The sequence below is a fragment of the Pholcus phalangioides genome, unplaced genomic scaffold (genome assembly GCF_987345545.1).
Source record: "Pholcus phalangioides strain wild (caught in Gottingen) unplaced genomic scaffold, Ppha-v1.0 ptg000009l_1, whole genome shotgun sequence".
NCBI classification, from domain to species: Eukaryota; Metazoa; Arthropoda; class Arachnida; order Araneae; family Pholcidae; genus Pholcus; species Pholcus phalangioides.
This window is the reverse complement of record NW_028301602.1, coordinates 47,882,505-47,907,824: the sequence shown is the minus strand read 5'-3', so window position 1 is coordinate 47,907,824 and position 25,320 is coordinate 47,882,505. Positions and strand designations below refer to the sequence as shown.

At 39.6% G+C, this 25,320-nt stretch overlaps 1 protein-coding gene across 2 annotated transcripts; it reads left to right on the top strand.

Moving 5' to 3' along the window:
* The first annotated feature begins 523 nt into the window (after positions 1 to 523).
* Positions 524 to 25,320, top strand: LOC149083230 (alpha-tocopherol transfer protein-like). Of its 2 annotated transcripts, none has more exons than XM_089236427.1 (6): positions 524 to 977; positions 4,031 to 4,215; positions 14,008 to 14,250; positions 18,000 to 18,196; positions 21,392 to 21,502; positions 24,851 to 25,320. In XM_089236427.1, exons 2-6 carry the CDS (start codon positions 4,041 to 4,043, stop codon positions 25,082 to 25,084), a joined length of 960 nt encoding a protein of 319 aa, XP_089092553.1. In that variant the 5' UTR covers positions 524 to 977; positions 4,031 to 4,040; the 3' UTR covers positions 25,085 to 25,320. The 2 variants fall into 2 exon arrangements, with proteins under 2 accessions (XP_089092553.1, XP_089092552.1); XM_089236426.1 differs by having other exon boundaries at positions 525 to 977; positions 4,026 to 4,215.

Sequence of the window (25,320 nt, the reverse complement as noted above, 5' to 3'; positions counted from 1 at the left end):
GTGGCCCATGTCTATGTGGACGAATTACTTACATCTGAGGAGACAGAGCTGAGACCCCGGGAGCACTGATAGTACATTATTTATCTTAACTTTTGAAATATAAAATAAAATTGCGGATCTCTATGAAATGAATGAATGAAGTGGTCGAGATCTGTGTGTGCGACATTATTCGTTTTTTCTTTCGCGAAAAATTCACAAATTTCATTCAAAGTAAATGAAAACCATTCCGCCAGGCACAAAATAAGCCTTTCACGTTAACGATTTGTTTTTAATGATCCAAGGCGAGGGAGAGGGAACCTTCGACTGTCAAACTTGCAGAAAACCCTCCACCTGACTGATTATTATTTATCGTTTTATGTTTTCTAATAAATCGATGTCTGCAAAACAAGTTCTGTTCCCTGAGGGAGGATTTCTATCCCCCCCTCTCTCTCTGTCCCCTTCTTTAAGAATGGGTTTAGTAAACTTTCTCTTTTACTTTTCATACACGTATATGATTTCAATGTACATGAGCGGGCGACGGTCATGGCGAGCGATTGACCTCTTTCTCAGTCTTTCTCTCTCTCCACTCTCAGCCCTCACAGCCTTAGCCATCCGCCAGACGAACAGGAGTAGCAACAACAACAACAACGGTGTGAGCGGTCAAGGTAGAACATAGAAGCTAATATGAACCTCTATACTTCCATAAAGGTGGAAGCAAAGAAAAATCTGTTTTCTGTTTGAACAAACAAATTTCCAAGGTCACTTTCTTAATGCGTCGACCTCGAAGCGAACCTGTCCATCTCGGTGGCTTCCTACGGCCAACAGACGCTTTTGATCGTGTCATCATTTTTCGGCATGTGGTTTTCTCGATAACTCTGATTCAATTCCCGTGCAAGAAGATACTCTACATTAAATTTTTCACAGACAACCAAGTTCATACATCGAAACGCGTACTCCTCAATTGAAACGGCGACATCTCTTGGAACTGAAATTCTCTCGTAAGTTATTTTCTCTTTCATGTTTCACCTTCTATTAATAAGATCGATTTGATAAGCTATAAAGAACTAGCGAATCTTTAAGAGACGGCGCTGAAAATGACGTCATGAAGACCAAGGGCGTAGCGAGAGGGAGGGAGGGGGGGGGGACTTGAGGGTCTGCCCCCCCCCCCCGAAATGTGAGAAAATGACTAAAAAAGGAAAAAAGATGGCCAAATCTATTTATTGTTCTCTCACTTTGGTCCCTCCCCGAAATGAAAGTGCCCCCCCCGAACGAAATTTCTGGCTATGCCCCTGATGCTCAGTTATTACGTGTAACATTTACCGCGATCAGAGTTCATCGACTGACGGTTCACGCTCTTTCCTCGGGGTATGGCTGATTTCGGAAAATTCAAGTCCACAGAGAGTTCGGCGCTGAAAAACAAAAGAAAGATACATAGTATACGTATGTATACAGTAAAAGAATCTGTTATAATAACTGCTCACAATCATGGGAAAAAATTTTCGTTGTAACGGGCTTTTCGTTACAAGCGAATTTCAATTTTTCGCTCTATCAGGTCTCGAAACTCTGCAGCAGTCATCAACTGCATTTTAATTGTCTTTGAGTTCATTTTGTTCTGATATTGGTAAATGCACAGGATTCCAATCGTGAAATTTCGCTACTACATTACTCAGCATTATGTACCTAGTATTATCAAAACGATTTGAGCGACCGAACAATTAAAATTCTCGCAATTATTATCTCATTTCTAAATTCCATGTGTGATTTTATGGACTCGTTAATACTTTCCCAGTAATCTTAAGTCTGGACGCGATTTATTCAGCTGTTCGTAGACGACAAAAACGGCTAAAAATTTGCTTACGTTATACTTGAACGGCCTCATATGAACAGGGCCGGACTTGGGCAAGTGCGAAGGGTGAAGCCGCACTGGGCCGCAAACAAAACGGAATAAAAATACTTTGATTACATTTTGACTTTAACGTTTGACTTAACGTTAACAAAGCAATTGAGCAGCTTAAAATTCTGCCCAAGACCATGCCCTCCACAAGGGTGGGGCTGACAGGACTCCAGTCCGGGACGATTCTTATCACTTTTTGTTTTTTCATACTATAAAGAGATAGCCGTCATTTTGAAAATTGAGAGCTAAGGAGGGGGGGGGGGCAATAATTTTTCAGAATACAATTAAGGAACGAAGCAAACGAGGCGGCAAAATGAGTAGTGTTTAGGACGGCGAGAGCATCAAGTGCATCACTGCTGAGAGGGGGAAGTGGCAACCGCTCCTTTATAAATACGCCTCCGAATGAAACTTTATCTGAAAAAATTACCAAGTGCTGCGCGAATCATGCAAGTTGGAATAAATTTAGAAATCGTCAGAATCTTTCTTGTAAAAATGTGAAGTAAATTTTTATTAACATTTCAGCGCGAAAAAAAATCAATTCCAGTCACAAGGAAATTAAAAATCTTTATTGCAGCAGCATGCACAGAATTCGCTATGAAAATGTGACTCGATCAATAGGAAAAATTCAAAACCACTAATTATATTGCATATGTTAATTCGTAAATAAATTTATTAGTTTGATTAAAAGTTTCTGATTGAATCGTTGTTATTATTTTATTGTTTGCACCAGTCACACCTTCGTCAAGCTACCATTTTTACATCCTACATTGAAGCTTTTTACGCGTAAACAGTTTCGATGAAAATGTTGGCCCGTCTTATCGACCATGAGATCTAATTCGAAAGACAGAGTAAAAAAAAAGATTGCGCAGCATACACTATGCAATGTATGCGCCTTCCTGCAAAAGATTTCACTTAGAAGTGAAGAAGAGAAAATTACCACATTTTGACAAAAAGTGTTGATTTGGTTAAACAATTTTTCAAATAGATCTCATTTGGCTCACACTTTACAAATCTGGTGGTAAATTTGCCAATATAGAGGGCGAAGTTAACACGTAATCACAAGATTATAATAAGGTTACTACATGGAGAGAAGAAGTACCAATCGTCGAACTTGGCTTCCAACGGGATTTAATATTTCAGTTCATCTGCATGGCAATCCTCCTCCCTTCCCCCGCTGGAGCAGAAATGCACTTTCGTTGATGTTTGGCGCGTAACTGACCGTTACAAAACTGACACGTCACAAAAATTCCAAACTTTATAACTTCCGAAACATTATTGTCTGATCCCAAAACGGGAAAAGCTTTTCTGTTTCAGTTTTTCACAAGGAAACACGAAGGGGGGTGGGGGTGTCGATATAGTATCCATCCTGTATATATACAGGGTGCATGGCTGAGTCCCCCTTGTCACAAATTACTGGCGTAATGGGTGTGCGACAGGTGCAACCACACTAGGACCGCGCTTTGAAGACACTTCGCGAATCATATGTGAAAAATACATACAGGGTGCATAGCTAACACCTCGCACCGCAAACTGCTGATGAACCGTTGATCGTAGAAGCATACTTCCCATAGGCGCCGGAACCTAGGGGCTGAGGCCATTTGAGCCCTCCCCCCCCCCAATACATTTTGTGGGGTAGCTGAGCTTCCCTCCAATAACTAATGAATAAACAATGCAGTGCATCTTTCCTCTCCTGCGTACACACGTGAGTCCTGTATATACTGGACGCGACCAGAAACTTTCAGACACCCCCCAATTTCTTTTTCATGCTGGTGCCTCTGATACTTTCCAGTAAGAAAAAAGCAAGCAAATAACGTGTAGACTTTGATACATCATTCATAATGCACAAGGGGTTGTGTAGTTATTAAAATAAAATTTAAAAAACCATTTGGTCACCCTATCTTGAAAAACCCAATTAGAGAAAGTTGTTATTCTGTCTCTCGTGAGGCCAACAAAAAGTTCTACGTTTCGAATTCGCAGAAATATTTGAATTCATAAATCGGAGAAAAGTTGGGAAAGAACAGCACAAATAAGAGAATGGAGCATTGCCCATTCTCTCATTACTTAGTATTTTAACATTCCCTGGTAACAGATAAATTGCGTAGAGTAGATTTACTGGACGGATTTCTCATGTTTAACTACATTTTTGTTTCAGAACAGAGAGGATAAAATGACGATGGGTGCGATGTCTCATTTGTGTCAAAATGGTTCATCATCAAAGAAGAATCTACCACTCGAACAGACGACCTTGACTTCAGAACTTATTCGTAAAGCTGAAAATGAATTAGGGGAGACTCCAGAAGCCACCAAGACAACTCTTAAACAGCTAAAGGAACTCATTGAAGGTAAAAAAATCTGCGTGGGAATTTCGCGCAGTAGATGTGAAACTTCTAGGTTGTTTAAGTCTGATTTGGCATGACTAGATTTACCTCGCCTCAAATCTATCTTTTACTGGTCGCAAGATATCGAAGCGTAGGAACGCACTCCTTCCCACTCCACCCCCAACTCAATTTTCTTTTCCTCCAAACCGTGTGCATCGCCCCTCCCACGATCTCTGAAGGGGACGTTCTACGATTCCAACAACGTTACGGGTTGTAGGGAAAGGTAATAAACTGTCTTTGTCCGACACAAACCGCAAAATGGTTCAAGCAACCGTTTTTAAGGGAAAGGAAAGCTTACGTCACTTCCGTTACTCCGTTTCACTTTTTCTGACGTACATCTAAAAACTCACTACCTCTCCTAAAAAAGTTTCACTTCATAAGTCCCTGGACTCCTATTAAAAAAGCACGGAATCAAACGCAATCGGCTTCCGAATTTCATTGACTTTGCCTGCAATATTTGCACGTTCGTGTCACGTTCACAGATCAGTATTTTCCAAAGTGGGTGATGAAATGCATCATAGGATTCTATGGGTTCATTTAGACGAGAGGTGGCAACAGCTAGCCCGCGAGATGATTTTGTGCGGCCCGCGACAAGATGAAATAGCTATTATATTTTTCATATTAGTTTTGATTGACGAAATTGCGGTTAATGTTGAAAAAAAAAAATTTCTGATTAGACAAAAACAATTTGCATTTTCAACACACAAACACAAAACCTCTTTAAACACACTCTGGTCACGCGATTTATTTCAAAACCTACTATGGGAATTATAGAGGTAACAGTAGCAGTCTTCCTTGAACAATCATCGGAGGTGATAATCTCGACCAGGGCCGTAACTAGAGTTTTTAACGACCGGGGTAAACATTATTTTGCCGTCCCCACAACTTTAAAATTCCATCATTTTATAACGGTGTCCTTTGTTCCCACCTAAAATTGCCCCCCCCCCCACCCAGTTTTGGCCCTAATCCCGACGAGCAAAATTTCCCTCAAAAATTTTCCTTTCAAAACCCCGTTTACATGAGAAGTGGAAAAAGTGGGTTTTTAACACGCACTTTAAGGATTTTCAGATATCGTCAGAGGTCACGTGGATCGGCCGGTTCAATTGGCCGCTCATAGGATTATAGAAAAGGAAGTTACACTCTCCAAGTATCCCTAACAAAGAAGGGGCAATTTCTACTCCCATTTCTTTCCCTACGAGGGAAAAAAAGTCGTCAAGAGGGTGATAGAACTCCCGATGCTACCGCAAAATTGCACCTGTAGAAAGGGCCTTAAGCAAGTAAAACTAAAAAAAATACGCGAGACCCAAAAAACATTTGGTCGAGCTGCGAGCCAACTGACAATATTAACTCGAGGGCAGAAAAATCTTAGGAAAAGATTAAATTCCCTACGTTGGAAAAATTGGCGAAAAGTTACACCAACAAAACATTTCTATCGTGAAGTGCTTGGGAAAAGTTTCGCAACCATGAAGGAAGCAAAGTCCAAAATCCGGCCATGAGTGGAAATTTTTCTAAGACCCGATTATACTTACTCACCGCTGTACTTACTGATGTACATTAACCCCTTGCCTCTCGCCCCCTTCAAAATGACGAGCTGAGGTTTCGCCCTCTATTTCTCGTGCCGTGATATTTCCAGGCTGGAGCGTTCAAAGTAACGCCCCAAAAAGATTAAAAACAATCCATTTCTTATACCCGGAAAAATTGTTATTTCTTATTTTACATACCAGACTATTTATAATGTTATCTACTGTCCATACAAATGACATGGTAGATGTACATGATTACAACAAAAATATGGGAGCAGTAGATATCGTACACCAATATCTTGGAGATTACTTTACTATTCGAAAAAAAGGGGAAAGAAATACTATAAGAAAATATTTTTTTTTCACTCGTTAGATCAAATTATTTTGAATTCCTATCTTATTTACAAAAACAAGGTAGAGAAAAATCCCATTTGTGATGTTTCGTTTGTTTTTAGTAGATGAACTTATTGAAACATATCGGTCATCAGATGCTGTTCCAAAAAAAGAGGCCGGCCGAGCTTGGAGGATAACCCTAACCGTTTGATTGAAAGGCATTTTCTTAGACCAGTGGTTCTTTACCTTTTTTGACTCGCGGAGCCCTTTTTATAAAAAAATTCTATGGCGGAGCCACAGAGGCCAATTTTTTAATTATTCATCAAAGTTGCTGATTTATTTTTACTATTTAGAAGTTTTTATAATTATTTTTTTAAATTTTACTGATTTTTTTTATTTTCCTGGAGTGGCCGCAGAGCCACTGGGGAGTGCACGAGGAGCTCCAAGGGCTCCGCGGAGCTCCGGTTGAGAGCCGCTGTCTTATTAGACAAATACCTCCATCTGATAAGAAAAGGCAACCATCAAGAGAATGCAAGGTTTGTTGTTCGAGAAGAGATGCAAACAATAAGAGATGTAGGAAGGAAACTCGGTACTACTGTCCAGATTGTGACGTTGGACTTTGCATCTCATGCTCTGAAATTAAACATACAAGGAAAAAAATATTAATATTTATTTGTATTATGTGTAAGTTTCATAAAATTTTCTTTTAATATTTAAAACACGTATTTTTTCATACTTACTGGAAAGCCAACATTCAGTCACAATAAACCTGATTGTTGGTTTTTCCTGAAAATTTAAATTTTCTTGATTTCAAGCTAAAAAAAATTCCAAAAATTAAAAAGGAATACATATATTCTTCATACACTTATTTTGTATACAACTTTCTTGAATAAAAAATAGGCACTTTTATTACTGTTTTCTTGAAAATGGTGTGATCTCGTTAAGGAGAGCAACCTTCCTAGGCTGTTAACTAGTCCGTCCGTAATCCTACCATTAACCCTGAAAGCTGGGCATAAGAGCAAACATTTGAATCTGGTCTGGTAAGAAATTGTAGTTTCGCTGTAGCTATTTACGCAGTTTCCTTCTGCTTTCCTTTCACTGTCTATGAGAGAATGTATAAATACTCTTTTCCAAAAAATGGAGAGTTCAGCTAATAATTCATTAATAATTATTCATAATTAGAATTTAATTAATGAAGAGTTCAGTTAATTGGTTATTAAATCCCGTCAAAATGCGTATGGCCCACTATCCATAGCAAGCAATCATACTGGGTGCGGCTTATATGCCGGAGTTCTCTCCCCTAGTGCATGCGGTGCGGCTTGTATACCGGAGTCTTGTTACTGGTGCGTCCTGAGGCACAGCATCTGACCATTATGTTGGCCCTGACCTGGGAGAATTGTGAATTCTTTGCACATTATTATATTTACCATTTCAGCTCATGAATGTGGTCTAAGGAATGAAACAAATTTCTGAAATAATGAAAAATTGCAAAATTTCGTTGTTTATTTGTTTACTCGAATACTTAAAAAAAATGTTTGGCCGATTCGAATGAAATGAAAATTAATGTATGCTTCTATTCATAAATTTTTAAAATATGTTTTAATAATTCCTAACTCATATTTAAAAAAAAACCAAATTCAAAATGAGTAATAAACTTATGTCTGGTCCGTTAGAAAGTATCATTTAAAATAAAAAGTAAGGAGATCCCTATATTATTTCAGCAATTATGCTCAAAAATAAGAGATGTTTAACATTACGACACTCATTGTTCAATAATTTATATTTCATTAACTGTTCGTTCAAAATTGATGAAATTTGGTATTTCGGCATTTCTTGAGATATTGAATCCAAATATGGAAGAAAAAAAATGGTGTTACCATTGAACTTTCAAAAGTTGGATCTAGTTTTAACATTTAGATGACCCCTTAAGAAAAAATGAACTTAATACACTTATGGAAAATCTTAACCCTTTGTTGTTCATTGTTCCACTGCATGGAACACCCAACTTGACTAGTTTCTCACAAACCGTTAAATTCAATTGCAAATGGATAAAAAGAGGTTTACCATTTACTTTGAACCTTCCTTTTCAATCATAGAAGACCCTACTAAACAAAGAAATCCATGAGCTTCAGCTGTGACGCGCTATTTAAAATCCTCGTATTTACAAGAAATTTTGTATATTTGTTTTGCGATTACAAAATTGTACCTGCGTACTCCTTTAGGCCTAAGTAAACAGCCTACAACTTTTTTTTGTTGAAATTCCAACTTTAAAGAGTAGTGCGCCGTAAAGGGTTAAACGAAGAAGAGAATGCTACCTTTTTCTTTCTTCTTTTTTAACAATAAATAGAATCCAAGATATCGCCATCGTTCGGTTAAAAGTTGTATCATGTCTACATACTTTAGTTGAGGCCTCGATAACAAGTTTGATATATCTCTCGACTGTGTGAGTCGGTCGGAGAAACTTTTCGATGCCTCTGATGTCGGAATTGATGAATGATATAATATCATCGTATACTTGCCGTAGCATTGGTGGAAGGATACAACAATCTTGTATTCCTGTTAATAATTCCAATGTAATCGGTAGCTTCAAGGTTTATCTTACGTAGCACGAAGTGTCTAATGGTTTTTCCTTTAGAGACGTATTATCTTGCTTTTAATTCTTTACATCTGACATTGTGAAAAGTAGAATAAGAAAATTATAATAAATCAAAGTAAAAGTATAAATGTGTGATAACGATAATAAATAGTTATCATGTAAATTATTTGATAGGTCATTTTAGTTCTAATTAATGACAACAAAAAACAATGTTTTTGAAACAATTAGTTAGTTTGAAACAAATGAGCTAACCTGGTACTTTAAAGTACCGTCAGGGTATGAAGGGTGAAAGTTTTGCATTCGATCTCTCTTGAATGTCATCAACGATCATAGCCAACATTAAATTTTCAGGGTATGCAAACAACGCATTACGTTCGATTACTGGATTAACAACTTTAAGTAAGTCGTCAAATAAATACCGCAGTGTTTGAACAGTTGGAAAGACATTGTAGCGACCTCTACTTGAACTTTCACCGATTGCGGAAAAATAATGACGTCGCACTTCGCAATTTTCTGATGCGAATATTTTGTTACCTAGCAACGCAAGTTGCGATAAAAAATCGAATGTTTTTCTTCGCAGTCGGCAAGCAACCATTGTCATGTGATGTCTTTCATTTAGACAGATATTCCAGATGGATCGAAGCCACACCTATGCCAGACCAAACTGCCGAAACAGTCGCCAAAGCCCTAATTGCGACCTGGTTTGCCAGATTTGGCATACCACAGAAGATTACCACAGACCAAGGAAGACAGTTTGAGAGTCATCTTTTCCAAACCTTAAGCAGATACCTCGGATTCCAACATCACAAGACGAACGCATATCATCCTCAGGCGAATCATCCTCATCGAGAGACAACACCGATCTCTGAAAGCTGCCCTAAGATGCCGAATCCAATCCCATGCAGCTTGGGTTGACGCTCTTCCATTAGCACTACTAGGCCTGAGATCCGCAGTGAAAGAAGATTTAGGATGCTCCTCCGCCGAAATCCTCTACGGATCACCATTGCAACTGCCTGGCGAGTACTTCTCCGCAATACCAGACATCAAACAATCCGATTTCGTCCATCAACTTCAAAAACTAATGCGTTCAATGAAACCCATACCTACAACAACTCACGGATCTACGCCAACATATGTTCCTACATGTCTACAATCCGCATCTCATGTCTTCCTGCGTAACGATGCACCACACTCTGCCTTGCAACCAACGTATCAAGGCCCATTTCTGGTCAAAGATCGACGAGATAAATTCTTCGACATCGACTTCAACGGGACATCCAGGAGAATCTCCATCGATCGGTTGATCCCAGCTTTCCTAAGTGACCAGTATACCCAAGTGCCTTCGACGTCACCCGTCCATCCAAGTACAGTACCAGCAACTGTGACTCGTTCCGGTCGTCATGTCCACTTCCCCGACAGATACTCGACCACGACATTTCGTTGACACTAGGGGGGGAGTGTGTAGCGACCTCTACTTGAACTTTCACCGATTGCGGAAAAATAATGACGTCGCACTTCGCAATTTTCTGATGCGAATATTTTGTTACCTAGCAACGCAAGTTGCGATAAAAAATCGAATGTTTTTCTTCGCAGTCGGCAAGCAACCATTGTCATGTGATGTCTTTCATTTTTATGTGTCCGTACCAAATTAAACATGTATTATATAAAACCTTCTGATTGTTATTATATTTAATAATGGAGCTCAACAACCGGTCCTACAGATAGGCGCCTACACACCGGTGCCCTGCATCGGTCCCTAAACTGGGTGCCTAAAACATGTTTAGCGTGTCACTGAAATACTTGTTCTTTTTGACGTGGAACAACACAGGCATGTACGATCTCGAACTGACAAATCCTCAGGACAATGTCCCGACTTTATTGCTTTGGATATGTTTAATAAATATAATATTCCTGGTCTTTGCTCAGCATCTTCCTGTCTACTTCTACAATCCAACAATCTACAGATTCATACTCCATCACAGAGAGCTTTCACATCCAGTAAGCTGTTAACCAATGGGCCCAGAAAAAGATTTTGGCCCTGTAGATGCACCATCTATATCTGTGGTTCCTACGTTCGAGGCGCGAATGCGAGCCTATCCCCTTGTTAAAAAGTCTCGCTACAGAGAGCAACAGGCCTACAACGGTACAAATATTCAATCATCTTCAATCACTCACAATTTCAAATATAGATGGCAGCTAAAAATTTCCACACAACACTGCATACGGCTCAAACTCCGTAACGAAGCTGGAATGGAAGAGATCTCGGCAACAGGATAAGTCCGGTGACGGAATCCTGGCGTTAATTGATTCATTGCACCATATATATGCTGAAAAAATACGACGGAGAGGGATACACGATGGAAATCAGACACACATGTGTGTGTCTGATTTCTCCCAAAAGTCAGACTTCGAAGGTGTGCATTTTGAAAGAACCAGTAGAAGAAACTGTAAACCACCGAATCCTAGTCAGATTTGGTAACTAGTTTTAAAAGATAATGTAAATTACACACACACACACACGCCTACTTTGGATGGTTGTTTGCGGAACTCGACGTGCAGCTACCTTCAGTGGGGAATTGGGTCGTTTCGTTCTGACAAAACGGGCGAAGAGCTGCACAATGAAACTTGCAAAAAATTTGGTTAATTCTTGTTTTTCGAACACGTTGTGACACCAATAAACATTGAAATATTAATGATGTTTTAATTTGTTTCACTTTATTGTGAACCATAAAATAAGCGTAAAAAACTTTTGGGTGTCAATTGTAGAATTTTAAGTAGTATTAAAAAATTTTTTTAAGAAAAATGTTCACTTTCGTGAATTTTAATAAACTTCAAGTACGATGCGCGACCGAAAAATATCAACCGATTTCAAATTTTTGTGCGTCGTTTTTGTTCTTATTGAAGGAGGCAACTTCTCCGCGCCATAGCGATTCGAAAATAAAAACTTCATTTTTTTTCGACCCACCCTAGTGCACAACCTTTTCAGTCCGCGGGTATTTCTGCTACTCGCGGAGAACCGCTCGCCAGAAATTAGTATATCTACCGCGGTTGCTCGGAAATAATACCCGGTCTTATGCTAATTTATGTTTCGAAAAATGCATTAGAGCTTATTTTCGGGATAGGGCTTATATTAGGAGCCATTGGCGTACGCAAAGGGGGGGGGGGGAGTTTGGGGTGCTAACCCCCCCCCCCCTCCCCTTTAGCCAAGATTATAGTGTTATTTTGCAGGAAAAAAGTAAAAACCCCCCCTCAGAAGGGAAAAAAAATCTGCCCCCCCCCCCCCCCCCCACGAGAACATTCTGCGTGCGCCTATGTTAGGAGCATCCTGAAAAATCATACGCTAAGGTTTATATTTTGGTAGAGTAACTATATTTCTGAAGACATTTTTGAATGATGATTACACAAAAATCGACAAAAAATGGCAACATCATAAAACTTTTCTTTCGGGTGTCGTCGTTTGAAGTAAACAGGAAGTTTGGTTTATATTTTCAGGACCAAACGAGGCGATGTGTCCATGCCCACTGGAAATACTCGTCGTCGCTTCATTCGGTCCTCAGCATTGAACTGTAAGGGATGTTTAATTATGGCCGGGAATTAACTATAAAAGTTTGATAAAAGTTCTTATACAAAACTTTTATTGTGACAACGACATTCATTGGGTAGCCGAATATGTCAGAGGCCGAGATTACACTATAAAAAGTTTACAAAACTTCTTTTGTAAAACTTGAAAAACCAATAAGCATATTTAATTAAATGTAACCTAATTTTGGTTACATTTGCTCGAATGTAACTAACACGCTTATTGGTTGCATTTTTGTTTCATAAAAGAAATTTTCTAAAACTTTTACGGTGTAATAGCGGCCATATGTTGTTGTTTTTTTATTTATAAGCAGAAACGCTGCGAGTAGTAATTTTCTTTGTTTTCTTTGATAAAAGTCAAAAGTCTCAAATATATCTGTTTACGTAGGCGTTCACCATTCGTCCAAAGAGGCCTGCTTAGGTGTTAACGAAAATTTAATTTTTGTGTGTGTTTATATTATAACTTATTTCAAGTATGAATTTCAATTATATCATTTATATTTTAATTTGATAATAAATAATAATGAAGCCATTATCATTTTATATAGTTCAATACATCCGTCATATGTTGCAACGACATGCTAAATGCGTCTCATTGACGATTTTAGCAAAGGCTTACTTTCGAGGGAAACACGGTATTATGATCATATGACCCATATTCTACTGTATGTTCCCGCAATTTTGTCCGTCTTATGAAATTTGCCTTTTTTTATGAAATGTTCTCGTATTTCCTCGAGGATGAAACTCACTTCAATTTTTATTCTTTACTGATCAAGGATTGAGATTATTTTCATAAGTTATAAACTATATATTATGATAATTAAGACTTCAATTATCATAATAAATTATGGTTAACAAAATATTCATCTCACATACATAAGCGGAGATAGACTTCAAAGTCTGGGGGTGGGGCATGATGATGTGATGATGTCAATTCATATATACGCAAATACATCATCAGATCAGTCAGCTTTGCCTTTGACGCTAGGCCCCTCGTACCTCCGCCCATGCTCACATATTTGTCACACATATTTTTTTTTCCGTGAATTGCATTTTATATTTTTATCAATTGCCGAATACATTAATGTCCCCTTCCCAAGAGCGTTGGCTAACAGGGCTCCAGCCGGGGCACGAGATGGTTCTTACCATTTTTTGATTTTTCCTGCTATTAATTCACTATAAAGGGTGAAGAGTCTGTAGTCAGTGAAAAGTCTGGCCTTAGGGCTGCCAAAAATTCCAGCTTAGGGGCCCTTATCTTTTCCACCATTTGCGATTTTTCAGTAATTTCAGCTACAGTTGGCAACTTCTCTTATATTTGACGACATTTTTGCCATAATTGGCGATGTTTCGAATGGATCTCGAAATATGGTCAGCCAAGGGACAATTATATCGTGTTACGTGCATTGACACTCTTCCGCTGGAATATGCCGGATGCAGCAGTTTGGCGGGTCACGGGTGTGCAACCCTGTGAACGCGCGAAATGTAGTTTTCACGAGACGTTCAAGTCTCGCCGGCATAGGAGCCTTCCTATACCGCAAGAGTTCTCAAACTTTATCTCACCGCGATACCCCTTAGGTCTTACCCTAATCAACACTTATCCTCCGCTCCCCAGAACAGTTTAACAAATATTGTTTTCGAAAAACCTTTGTTAGGGCAGCTGCGTCGCGGTGCCCCTGATAGGTTGGCTGCTTTCACCGAGCACTGTATGACATTTTATCTTTGCAGGAGAAGAGGACTTCAGCCCGTGCACGGATGACGCCTACTTGATTCGTTTCCTGCGCTCTCGGAAATTCGACACGGACGCGACTTTCAAAACTCTCAAAAACTTCTACACTTTCAAGTTGCGCTATTCCAGAATTCTCACCGAATACCAACCGAATGAACTGAAACGTGTATTCGATCAGAACATAATGATGCCTCTCCCGTTCAGAGATCAAGACGGAAGCTTCGTCGGAGTCGGCAAACTCGGTGAGTAGCTACATTCCATCTATTCGATCTTTTCGGTTCCCTCTCTATTCAGTATATATTTCAATATATGATATGGCACGGATCAAGCGCAGAGGCGGATTTATGGCTTTGCCGTGTGCTGGCGCTACTCAAATTTTGCCACCCTCTTCTTCCATTATAATTTGATGTTCTTGACCAACCATCACTAGAATTTGCCGACCCCCCCCCCCCGAACTTGCAACTCTGGGTTATAGCCCACTTAGGCGAGCCCCGCCTCTGATCAAGAGACCCAAATACAAAAATTTTCCATTTCGTAGCACAGGGTGCCAAAGCCAATGTCGATTCCAAACAAGATTCAAAGAAACTTCACTATTAAGAGATTTATTGTTGTATCGAATATCGTTTTAACGAGGTTTCACTGTATGCAGGAACGTAAATAGAAACAAAAATTTACTCTGTAATTTTGAACGAACAATGAATGAGTGCCACCGCAATTTTAACATCACAAACTTGGTGCTCCTCTTGGTTCAGCACCCAGGGCACTAGACAGCACCACCTATTGAAGGAACACCACTATAGGTGGTGTTGCACCAGACCACCCCCCCCCCCCCCCTCTTGTTGTGGCCCTGAATGTAGGGTTATTCACTAGAATGGTAGGGAAATGTCAAAATAGTTGTGAAAATAGGAGAAATTCTAAACTATCCCTTTTTTGGGGGAATGAATGCGAGTTCATATCTGTTTTCCCATAATCTTTGCGGGGTGAACTGGGGAGGGGGGGAACCATCGATCATTACGTGGCGGCTACACACGTAACAGCAAGCTTGACAAGTATGCTATCTTTTTGCACATGCATGCTTGAGCGTATGTAGGAGAATTTCGACTTAGAATTTTGATTGTACTAGCGGCATATGAAGATTGAACGAATTTCGATCATGCATGCTTGTACAAGTCACGCTTACGTAAGTGAAACTCTGCAGTCCTCACGCTTCAGTGAAGTTGGTACAGCAGAGCTCCCTCTTTTTTTAGGACACCGGTGGGACAAAAAGATTCGTCTATAAAAGAGAGGTCACCGCATGGGCGGAGATACGTGGGGGGGGGGGCAGCATCAAAGGTGAAGTCGACTGATCTAATGCATATATGTATAGATGAATTGACATCATCATCATCTTGCCCCCTCCCCCCAGACTTCCAAGTCTAACTCCGCCTATGGGTCACCGTTAATCAGGATTTGAAGTGAAAGTGAATACTTTTTATTATGCAAGGAAAATTATCATTTGACAGTGAAAGAGGAGGGATGGCCGTCAAAAGGAACTTTACTGTATTTTTGTTGGCGTTTTTCCCCCGTACACGAAGACAAAGACAGCACTCATCTCCCAAGCTCGACATATTCCAAGTAACAAACTGGTTCTTGTGCAAGCATACGACATTAGCTACACCGAATTTCATACAAAAATAATAATCGATATTTTCTTTCAAAACTACGTTTCGAACGTAGTCGGATACCTTTAAGGTACTCTTCACTGTATAACATTTTAGCGTTTCTAGTATTATCGGGAGTGTTTGTGAGCAGTTTCGTACGTTAATTACGTATAAAGCAATGTGCATGCAGTTGAATTCTCAGATGTATGAGGATCATGTTGTTTTCTGATGAATCAAGTTTTTGTGATTGCAGATTTTTTTTTTTTCTCAGCCACCTCGTTGGGGCATTTTGCCTGTTGTGGCCTTGTATTTGTATTAGTACCGTGTGGCTGCGAAAAAGAAATTGCGCATGCTTGTACAAAAACGCTGAACACGCATGCTCGCTAAGCTTATAATTGCGTGTAGCCGCCTTCAGTGAAAATCTCTAATGTCGGTAGTAAAATACCAGCTTTTTTTTATTGCCCCATGTAAACATACGCAGAGATAGACTTGAAGATCTGGGGTGGGGGGGGGGGGAAGGAAGGGACACAAGAATATGATTACGCTAATTTGTATTTACACATATATATTAGCTTGGCGTATTCAGATCAGTCCACGACAATCAGGAAGCATACCGAAATTTGATGGATATAATAGCTCGGTTACTACTCTTCTAGGATATCTCTATTTACAAGTTACGTTTAAGCTTGATTCTTAAGTTACACGCAGAGTACCAACAGAGATGCTTCCCTCTCTCTATATGTCCTAGGATGTGTAGGATATATAGAGGGGGGGGGGGGAGTGTTGGTACTCTGCGCGTAATTTCGAATTACAATTCCGAATCGGAAATAGTTCCATTACACCACCTCATCTCTCCACCATCTGTTTGACTAGATAGAATCAGACCTTGGCAGTTGGAAGCTTCACCTGGATTAAATGCGTCGGCGAGAGTTTCCAACTCAAAACCACCAACGGTGATTGGATGAGGAGTCGGTGGCATCTCTGCGGAAGCATCAGGCGCTAAATCTCTAAATTGACTCCTTTGCGTACAGGCTTTTGGCAACAAATTTGAACAATGTGAAATTGAACTAGCAGAGATGAATCTGAAAAAGTGGTGTCATCTCCATCTTCGAACCACCCTTTCCCAATGCATGCAATTCTTTTTGTTTTTTACTCGTCAAACCGTAGCGAGGAATAATAATATTAATAATAAAATTATCGTGTTGAGATAAAAGTAAAGGGGGTTTTTGTTTTACAGGGTTACCAAAATGAAGAAACTCGAAAGAAAGAAGAGACAGCGCAAATGTATTTCTTCTCTATAATGTACCTTAAGGGGTTAAATAAGGATTCGCGGTACTTACCGATGACACTGTCCAATGGCTTCCATAGTCTTTGCCGTCAGACTGAGAAATGAGTATTGCAACGCATTTGTTGCAATATTCCGTTATCTCATGCTGTTGATGCTCACTATTTTTTGCATGCATTACTGTCTGCTTCGATATTCTCCCAGCGTTCACAGTGATCGCAATACATAGGTGAAAAAAAAATGAGTCGCGTTAAATTAGTGATGATTTCCGCGATCTTTTCCCACGTCATTTCGATGATGCATTTGTATCCACTGATGATAAACACGCTCGACACATCAACAAATTAAAAAATTCAAGGGGCGCCGGAAGTGTTTCCAGACCTATGGGCAAAGGCGTATTTACATTGTGGGCTATTGCTGAGGATTGCCAGTTTCAGAAATGAGGGGTGAATAAAACTGAATTAGAATGAAGAGAGGGTGTCGAAATTTGCAAAGCCATAGGCGACAAAAACGATCTACCTCTTTTTTTTTTTATCGGATCAGTTCTTTTGTTTTTGTTCCTCTTCTTCGTTTGACGCTTTAGAAAAAGCACAGATAGGTGTGAATTAACGCAATATAATAGATTTTTTAGTTGATTTGGTAAAAAGAAAAGAAAAATAGAAAATATATATGGAGAAAGGGTGATTCTGGGGCTAAAGCCTTTTCCAGCCTCCTCCTCCTTGTCAGAGACGTATTTACAGAGGAGACTTAAGCGGGTTATAGCCCGGGGCGGCAAATTTTGGAGATGGGTAGTCAAGATAATTTGACAAGAATGAAAGCAGGCGGTAGTGTTTGTATAGCAAACAGGTGGCAAATCCGCCTTTGCTCCTTGTGGTATGGCCGTGATTCAAATTCGAATTGAATCGAATAGAACAAAGACAGGAAACACTATTTGACACAAAAGAAAAAAAAAATACATTTTATAAATCCGTTCGTGCTACTGATCGATAAATTTATTTCGTTGGATGCAGGTTTATATTTATTTGACTCTTTGAAATTCCATTTTATATTTTCCCATCATATACAGGTTCATACGACGTCGGTAAATCTAGTATCAACGAGCTTTTCGCCGCGGTCATTCTATGTGCCGAGCATTTCCTACGTTCGGAAGTGACTCAGATTTGCGGAGTCGTTCTAATCATCGACTTGAAAGGACTGACGCTCAAACTGGCGAGGCACCTGTCTTCTCCTACACTGCACTACAGGCTTGTTCGTGCTATGCAAGTAATCAATTACTTCTCATTTAGTTTGACGATCGATTTCTTTCCATTTCGCCCTTCATGTACACGAATCCGCTACCACTTGTAGTTAACTCCAGACAAGGGCGTAGCGAGGGGGGGGGGGGGACTTGGGGTCTGGTCCCCCCCCCCGAAATGTGAGAAAATGACCGAAAAAAGGGAAAAAGATGGCCAAATCCATTGTTCTGTCACTTTGGTCCCCCCCCCCCCAAAATGAAAGTGGTCCCCCCCCCCCCGAACGAAATTTCTGGCTACGCCCCTGACTCCAGATCAATCGCACACAACCAGTGTTATCCTCTATCGTTAAGCCAGAGCCCTACTCGTGTTAAATAGTGGTCAATAGTCATTCGCAACTATTTGCTTCCAGTATTTGCTTTCCTCTGATACAAAGAAGCAGCAACGCCATAGACTAACTACGCACTGGCCCAGCTTGGCCCAAAATATTCCTTGGCGAATATTTATTTCCAGAACACGCTCTGTGTTGCGACTGTTGGCGTTCTTCGACGAACGTGTGGCCAGACGGATTGGAAGATCTGGAAGGAAGGCGGAACATTTAACTTGGTTTAGAAGCTGGAAGGGACCGGTCGTCCTGTTCGACCAGCTTTTCAATACCTTCCAGCCTCCAGGATTTAACAGTCATTAGCAATGGAGGAGTGGCTACACTACTTGACCATGACCAACCCTAGAACGTATTGGGCCAGCCTCGACACTAGTGGGGCCCTGGCTTTAGGACCGACCGGAGTTGGTGTGTAATAAAGTAGATACGTAGGCCTAATTAATATTTTAAGATCCAGAAGATATATATTTTTCGGGAAACATATATTCAGATAATTCCGTCTTACGGAACTTCCGGGAACGCGCATTTTGAGCTAAATATGGTTTGAAGCTGCCAGCGTCAGGAGTTAGAATGACGACCACACGACCGAGAAAAAAAAGCTTTTCGAAACTATGATGTCTTCAATATTGGTAATTTACAATATCGTGGTTCTTCTCAAAATGTACGTTCGGCTTACAGGTTCTTTGCCAAACCTTGTCAAGGGCGTTTCACCGAAACGAGGATATTGATGTGTACCTACCTCAGGGGTTCTTAACCTTTTTCAGCCACGACTCATGGGCCTAGTTTTAAAATTACAAGATATGCTCTTTAATTTTTCTTATTGTTTGGCTGACCATATTTTATTGAGAAAAAAGGGGAACGTCAATTCTCACCAAAAAAAAAAAAAAAATCGCCGAACATAAAAAAAAATTGCAAATGGAGGCACAATAAAGAGCTACCTCAAATCACGGTAGAATAAAATGCAATTTTTTTATCAATTTGAATTCCCTGTAAAAATATTGAACATAACACACATCTGAAATGAAAATTCAGATCTATGGAAGTCTGGTGGGGGGGGGGGGGCACAGTCATTATTTCTGGGAGGGCACGATGATGATGATGATGATGATGCCAATTCATATATGCATATATACATTAGATCAGTCAACTTCAACCTTTGATGCTGGGGGGGGGGGGGCAATGCTCCCCCACGCCCCGCGTATCTCCGCCCATGATCTTTACATAGGTACGTACTAGAAAATGGAAGTATAAAACTTTTTTTTCAAACTTATTCAAAACAAACACAGTTCACACAACAGCGTTTGCTTTTGAAAACGGTTCTTGCTTTTATGAAATTGACAATCTGAATGATCTCTTTCATAGCAACAGTCAAATCTTGTGCTAGCCTCTTGGATGCAAAATTTTCTCTGTGCAGAAGACAATGAACTGTCGTAACTTGCGAATTTATCTCTTTCACTTTTGGACAAAATCCCTGTTGTGTCCCAAACATAGACTGCGCCCCATCAGTACAGATGCTGCTGCATTGAGACAAAGATAAACCTTCCTCTTTGAAAAATAAGTCCATTAGGTTGAAAATGTCTGCACCTGTAGTACTGGTAGTGAGCGGGTGGCAAAACAAAAACTCTTCTTCAATTTCGAAACCTCCAGCATATCGTACGTAATTGAACCTCTTCACTCACGTCAGTGATTTCATCCAGTTGCAGACTAAACCTTGCACTGGTTTGGATGGATGAAATAACTTCTTTTTAAATATTTGTCGTCATATCAAAAATACGCCTGCGCGTTGGACAGTGGTATTTGTTGATTTTTTTGCATATTCTTCATCACGTGTAATGCGGACTATATCTATAGCTGCTGGTTTAACCAAAAGTGAACCAATGGTGTGCGGTTTGTTTCCTTCGAATTCGCGAAGCGACATAATAGGAAGCTAGAGTTGCTTGCTGGACGGAAAAAAACTGCCTTATTTCGATTATAAAGGTGTTGTTTTGCTTCAGTTGCTGTTCTTTTCTTTCGAAGAAGCTTCGTTCTCGAGTCATTAAAGCACTGCGTTTATTTTCAAGAGGTGCCTGTTCAACTTATTTTGTTTCAGTGATTCGTTGCTAAGTACTTCATTACATATGACGCATTGAGGCTTAACGATCCCTTGATCATGTATGCACGTGAATCCAAAGTCTAGGAAATCATCGTTTGGGCATAATTGGGGACTTACGTGAGACACGTAATTATTACAAAAAAAAAAAAGAAAAGTTGAAAAATTATGAAATTTACCACAGAAGACAAGTAAATGCACACCAAAAGCATAAGCAGGAAGTAAAACAAGTGCTCTGCAGAACAGGCAGACAAATACTGAAAAAAGTGATAAGATATTTTTTCAATCCTAATCACTGGAATTATGTAGCGACACTGGTAGTCACTGCGACATCATTCCCAGAAATTCTGAAGTATTTTGTTCCTATTATTAATAAAAGTCCCTAATTATCAATAGGGGAGTGTTGCGCAGACTGTCGCCACGGATTAAATAATTGTATATTTGTAGGCCTGTTGCTTTCTGTGGCGAGACTTAGGTACGGATGTAAACAAAAGATTTTAATTGAAGTGAGAAATGCAATGTGCATGTCCGTAAGGCCGGCATTACACTATAAAAGTTTTGAAAAAGCTCCTTTATAAAACGAAAAATTAAACTAATTAGCGTATCGGTTACATTCGAACCCAATAGACTCATTGGTTATTTTCTTCAAGTTTTGTAAAAGATCTTTTATCAAACTTTTATAGTGTAATCCCGGAGATTAAGTTCTGAATATTTAAGTTTCACTTATATTTGGTTTCATTCTCGTAATTTTTTAGCATTGCCTTCCCGTGAGAATCAAGGCCATTCACTTCATTCACGAGCCCATGTTCTTTAGCGCTGTTTTCAACCTCTTCAAAAGGTTTCTGTCCGAAAAAATAAGAAATAGGGTAAGACAATATTTGAGTTGCAGTATTTTAGAAACATGACATCCATAGTACCATCCTGTACAATTACAATATTGATGATCAAACGCTCGAAAGAGTAGAGTAGCCTACACTTTTGACATGACTCTCAATTTCAACCAGCATATTATGACATTGTTTCAGAAGCACCAAGAAATGTCGGTTTCGTAATTCTCAACAGCAAATTTTTCAAAACACAGAAAACTTTCTGCGTCCTTATAATTCTTACGTAAGATCAGTTCTAGAATATTGTTCCATAATCTGGAATCCATATAACTTGTGCAATAACATTAAGATCGAACGCACACAAAATAGGCTTTTGTGCTTTGTTTACTTCAAGAAATTTCAAATATTTGATACTCGAATTCTTACCGAAATACTCAGATCTACTTTTAACTATGAATCACTCGAAGTCCGCCGTCAGAATGCATTGATCACCATTTTGTGAAAATTCTGCACTTCGACTTGGACGTACCAGCCATTTTAGCGCAAATCAGTTTTCACTGTAATAGCATCAATTTTTGTAACCGCAATCTCTTCTATGTCTCATCATACCGAACTAACGTGTTAGAAAATTCCCCTCTTTTCCGCTTCCTCATTTGTGGAAGTTCTCATGTGCTTTTTGATTTTTTTTGTATACACGTATGGCATTATTTGTCTTATATTTATTTACGTTATTATTATTGTTCCGTTACTCAGGGCCGTCTTAAGAGCATCATGGGCCCCCGGGCCAAGAGTGGTTTTTTTCGAGACCCTACCTTGTAAATTCTAGAAAATTTCAACCGGATTTCATTTTTGTGAGGCCCCTCTTCTCCTGAGGCCCCCGGGCCGTGCCAAAGCCTCCTAGAAGTAGTATCAAGGAGGCTTTGGCCGTGTCCGGGTGGGCCCATGCGTTAAGACGGCACTGCCGTTACTATTTGTATTATTCTTTACCTTCCTGCAACGTGCTGTTTTTTTTTATGTGTTTGTTTTTTACTTTTTTCTTCACTCCAAAGTAATTGGTCATATGCTTGTTGTGTGAGTATAAAAATAAATAAACATTTGTTAGGGGCATCTTTTTTCTCAGCCACTTCGTTGGCCACTTTGCCGGTTGTGGACTTGTATTTGTATGTATAAAGTACTATTTCATTTCAAACACGAATAATCATTTTCAGAACCATTTCTTCCTATACTTCTAGCATCTGATTAGTATATCAACAACATTTGTGTGTTTACACGCAAGGAAGGAATATGGATTTAATTGTTCTTTTTGTGTTTCAAACACTCTTCTTTCCAACTCAATTTTCTATTATGAACTTGACAAATAAGTTTTTCGTATTACTTCCCGTTGCAACGAAGGAAGTGGGAGGCTGGGCAAAGATCGATTAGTTCGACGGAATTCTTTTTATCCTCAATCTTACTCCATTGTTGTAAATTTATGAAATAATACGTTGTAACCTGTAAGCAATTCTTCCAAAAGCTCAGGATAGAGCTCCTTGAAATACCAATCTGACTTATTCGCCATATTTGAGCAAAAGTGTAACGTCAGTATTATAGGCAATCGTTAAACGCCTATAAAGAAGAGCGGACTCATTGTCCATCTTTGCGCTCCAAGTGATGTCTCTGAAAATCGTTGAAAAAAGCAGTAGAATAGGGAACAGTGATTGGCTATAGCAATGATACTGATGCTCAAAGAAAGTGGATGAGCCAGTCCGATACAGTATAACCTATCGCTTTATAGGGGAAATCGGAGTAATGCCGAACAATTAAGGGAAATCTCTAATTACCCAATTATTTACAGTTCATTAAAAAATTTACTGTAGGTAGATACGCTGTTTCATTACCTAAACTAAAAACCACAAAACCACGACTCTATAGTTAAAGTTTTCATAGAATTTTTTTTTTGTAAGAGCGTGGGGGTCGGGGCAATACCCAACGGGGTCAGCTAAGTAAGAAATGTAGGATAAATTTTGTCGTTTTTATGAAATTAATTAATTTAATTACTTAGATGGCATAATCAACTCTAGAATCAACTGTTCCAACGAAAATATACACCTTAGGTGAAGGTAGTTGTAATTGTTTTTAATCGATATGAATACTTCTATTATTCTAAAAAATTTAAGTAAAATTTGTATCTATGTTCTTGAAAAATTGCAAAAATAACATCGGCAGCAGAGTTGAACCTAACGCTGTCTACAAAAATTCCAAATCATTTTTTTTTTTGCAGTCTCTGTACCACTGCACTCTGAGTGCGTCCACCCAGAACACGAACGACTCCTGAACCGGAAGATCTTCACTATATCTCCTATCTTCCTGTAGATTCTCATTTATCCCATTTTGAAGCTGTCATTTTAGCTTGAGTCAGTTTTTGTCTTTTTTTTATAGCATTCCTTGAGTTTTCAAAAAAAACTCATCTTTAAAATTCTGGGCAGAACCTGTGGAACGAATCAAACGATGTTCCATAGAAGTCTATGGGAAATCACGTTTCGGCTAACAAATGTGAGTCCCGAACGAATCATCATCGCTGTATTCTGATTCTCGAGGGACTCAAAACAAAACTTTGAATTGAATATACTCTATATCTGAGGATGATGTCACCCTCCGCTATCCATACGAAGGTTTTTAACACCTGCCTGATGCGAAGATATGTTTAGGAAAGAGAGAAAAATTCAACTGTCCTTGCGAGGAATCGAACCCACGTCCTTTCACTTTCCGGGTGAACGCCCTAGTTAGACCACTAAACTACAAAGGTAACGAGTATCGCAATCTTTCCTTGGGGCTATGATATCTTTACCCCCCCCCCTCCCCCCAGTTCCGGCCCTGTTTACGCGCAGTAAAGTTCATTTCTATCTTCCTTTAATACCCCCCATTGGTTAGTGCAATTAAAGGCAGAATACGTTATATCACCATTTGTATATGGACAAACGTACGACTATACTAATAAAATAATACGAATACAATTGAGTAAAAAGTGAAAGACTGCATTCAAAAATGCCGAAGTAAGCTTCCTATTTCGCTTCTTCACACCATAGGCGAAGATAGACTTGGAAGTCTGGGGGGGGGGGCAAGATGATGATGATGTCAATTCGTATATACATATATGCATTAGATCAGTCGACTCCACCTTTGGGGCCCCACTCCGTATCTCCGCCCATGCTTCACACCCACTTTTGTATTCCTCCGCGTCGGACTCGCACACTTCTTTATTGCTCTATAGGGAGTCCACTCCAGCTTCCCTACAGCTCAGTGAGTTTTAGTTCTCGAAATTAAAAAGTGAAATACCCATACAAAATACTTGGCTTCGAAGAGATTACATCTTGAGTACAGTATAATATAATCTGTTCTATATTTCAGTTCCAGTTCCATGGAAGTGATCTGTCAAGCTTGCAAATGAAAACTGGCCTATCTCCGGATATGCTTCCTGTAGAATTTGGCGGAGAGAGCGGTTCGGTGCAGAGCAAGGATCTCGCCGAAAGTCTGCTCCAGAACGAGAGCTACTTCACGAAGATCTCCACGTACGGTTTCGAACAGCGACGAGCAGATTACATCAGACGGCGAAGTAGTACAGCTTTCGGACTCTTTCTCTGACACACAATCAATCTTCATTCGGAGTATACAAGATGTCCTGTAAGGCTGTAAGGGGCCATATTCAAGTATTGCGTCAACATCGATAGGAAGGGAGGAGATTTGGGATTTGCTGACAAGTGGGGTGGGGGGGGGGAGGAATAGGGTTTGAATGATGTTTTCGTCATCAACCACATTTCATAAAAATATTAAATATTCTTAATGGTATCTTTACTGGGAATGCGAAAAATGAGAAAAAT

Coding starts and splice junctions, on each gene's coding strand:
- LOC149083230 (XM_089236427.1), top strand. CDS start 4,041: ATGACGATGGGTGCGATGTCTCATTTGTGTCAAAATGGTTCATCATCA. Junction 4,216..14,007: donor GCTAAAGGAACTCATTGAAG/GTAAAAAAATCT, acceptor TTATCTTTGCAG/GAGAAGAGGACTTCAGCCCG. Junction 14,251..17,999: donor CGTCGGAGTCGGCAAACTCG/GTGAGTAGCTAC, acceptor CATCATATACAG/GTTCATACGACGTCGGTAAA.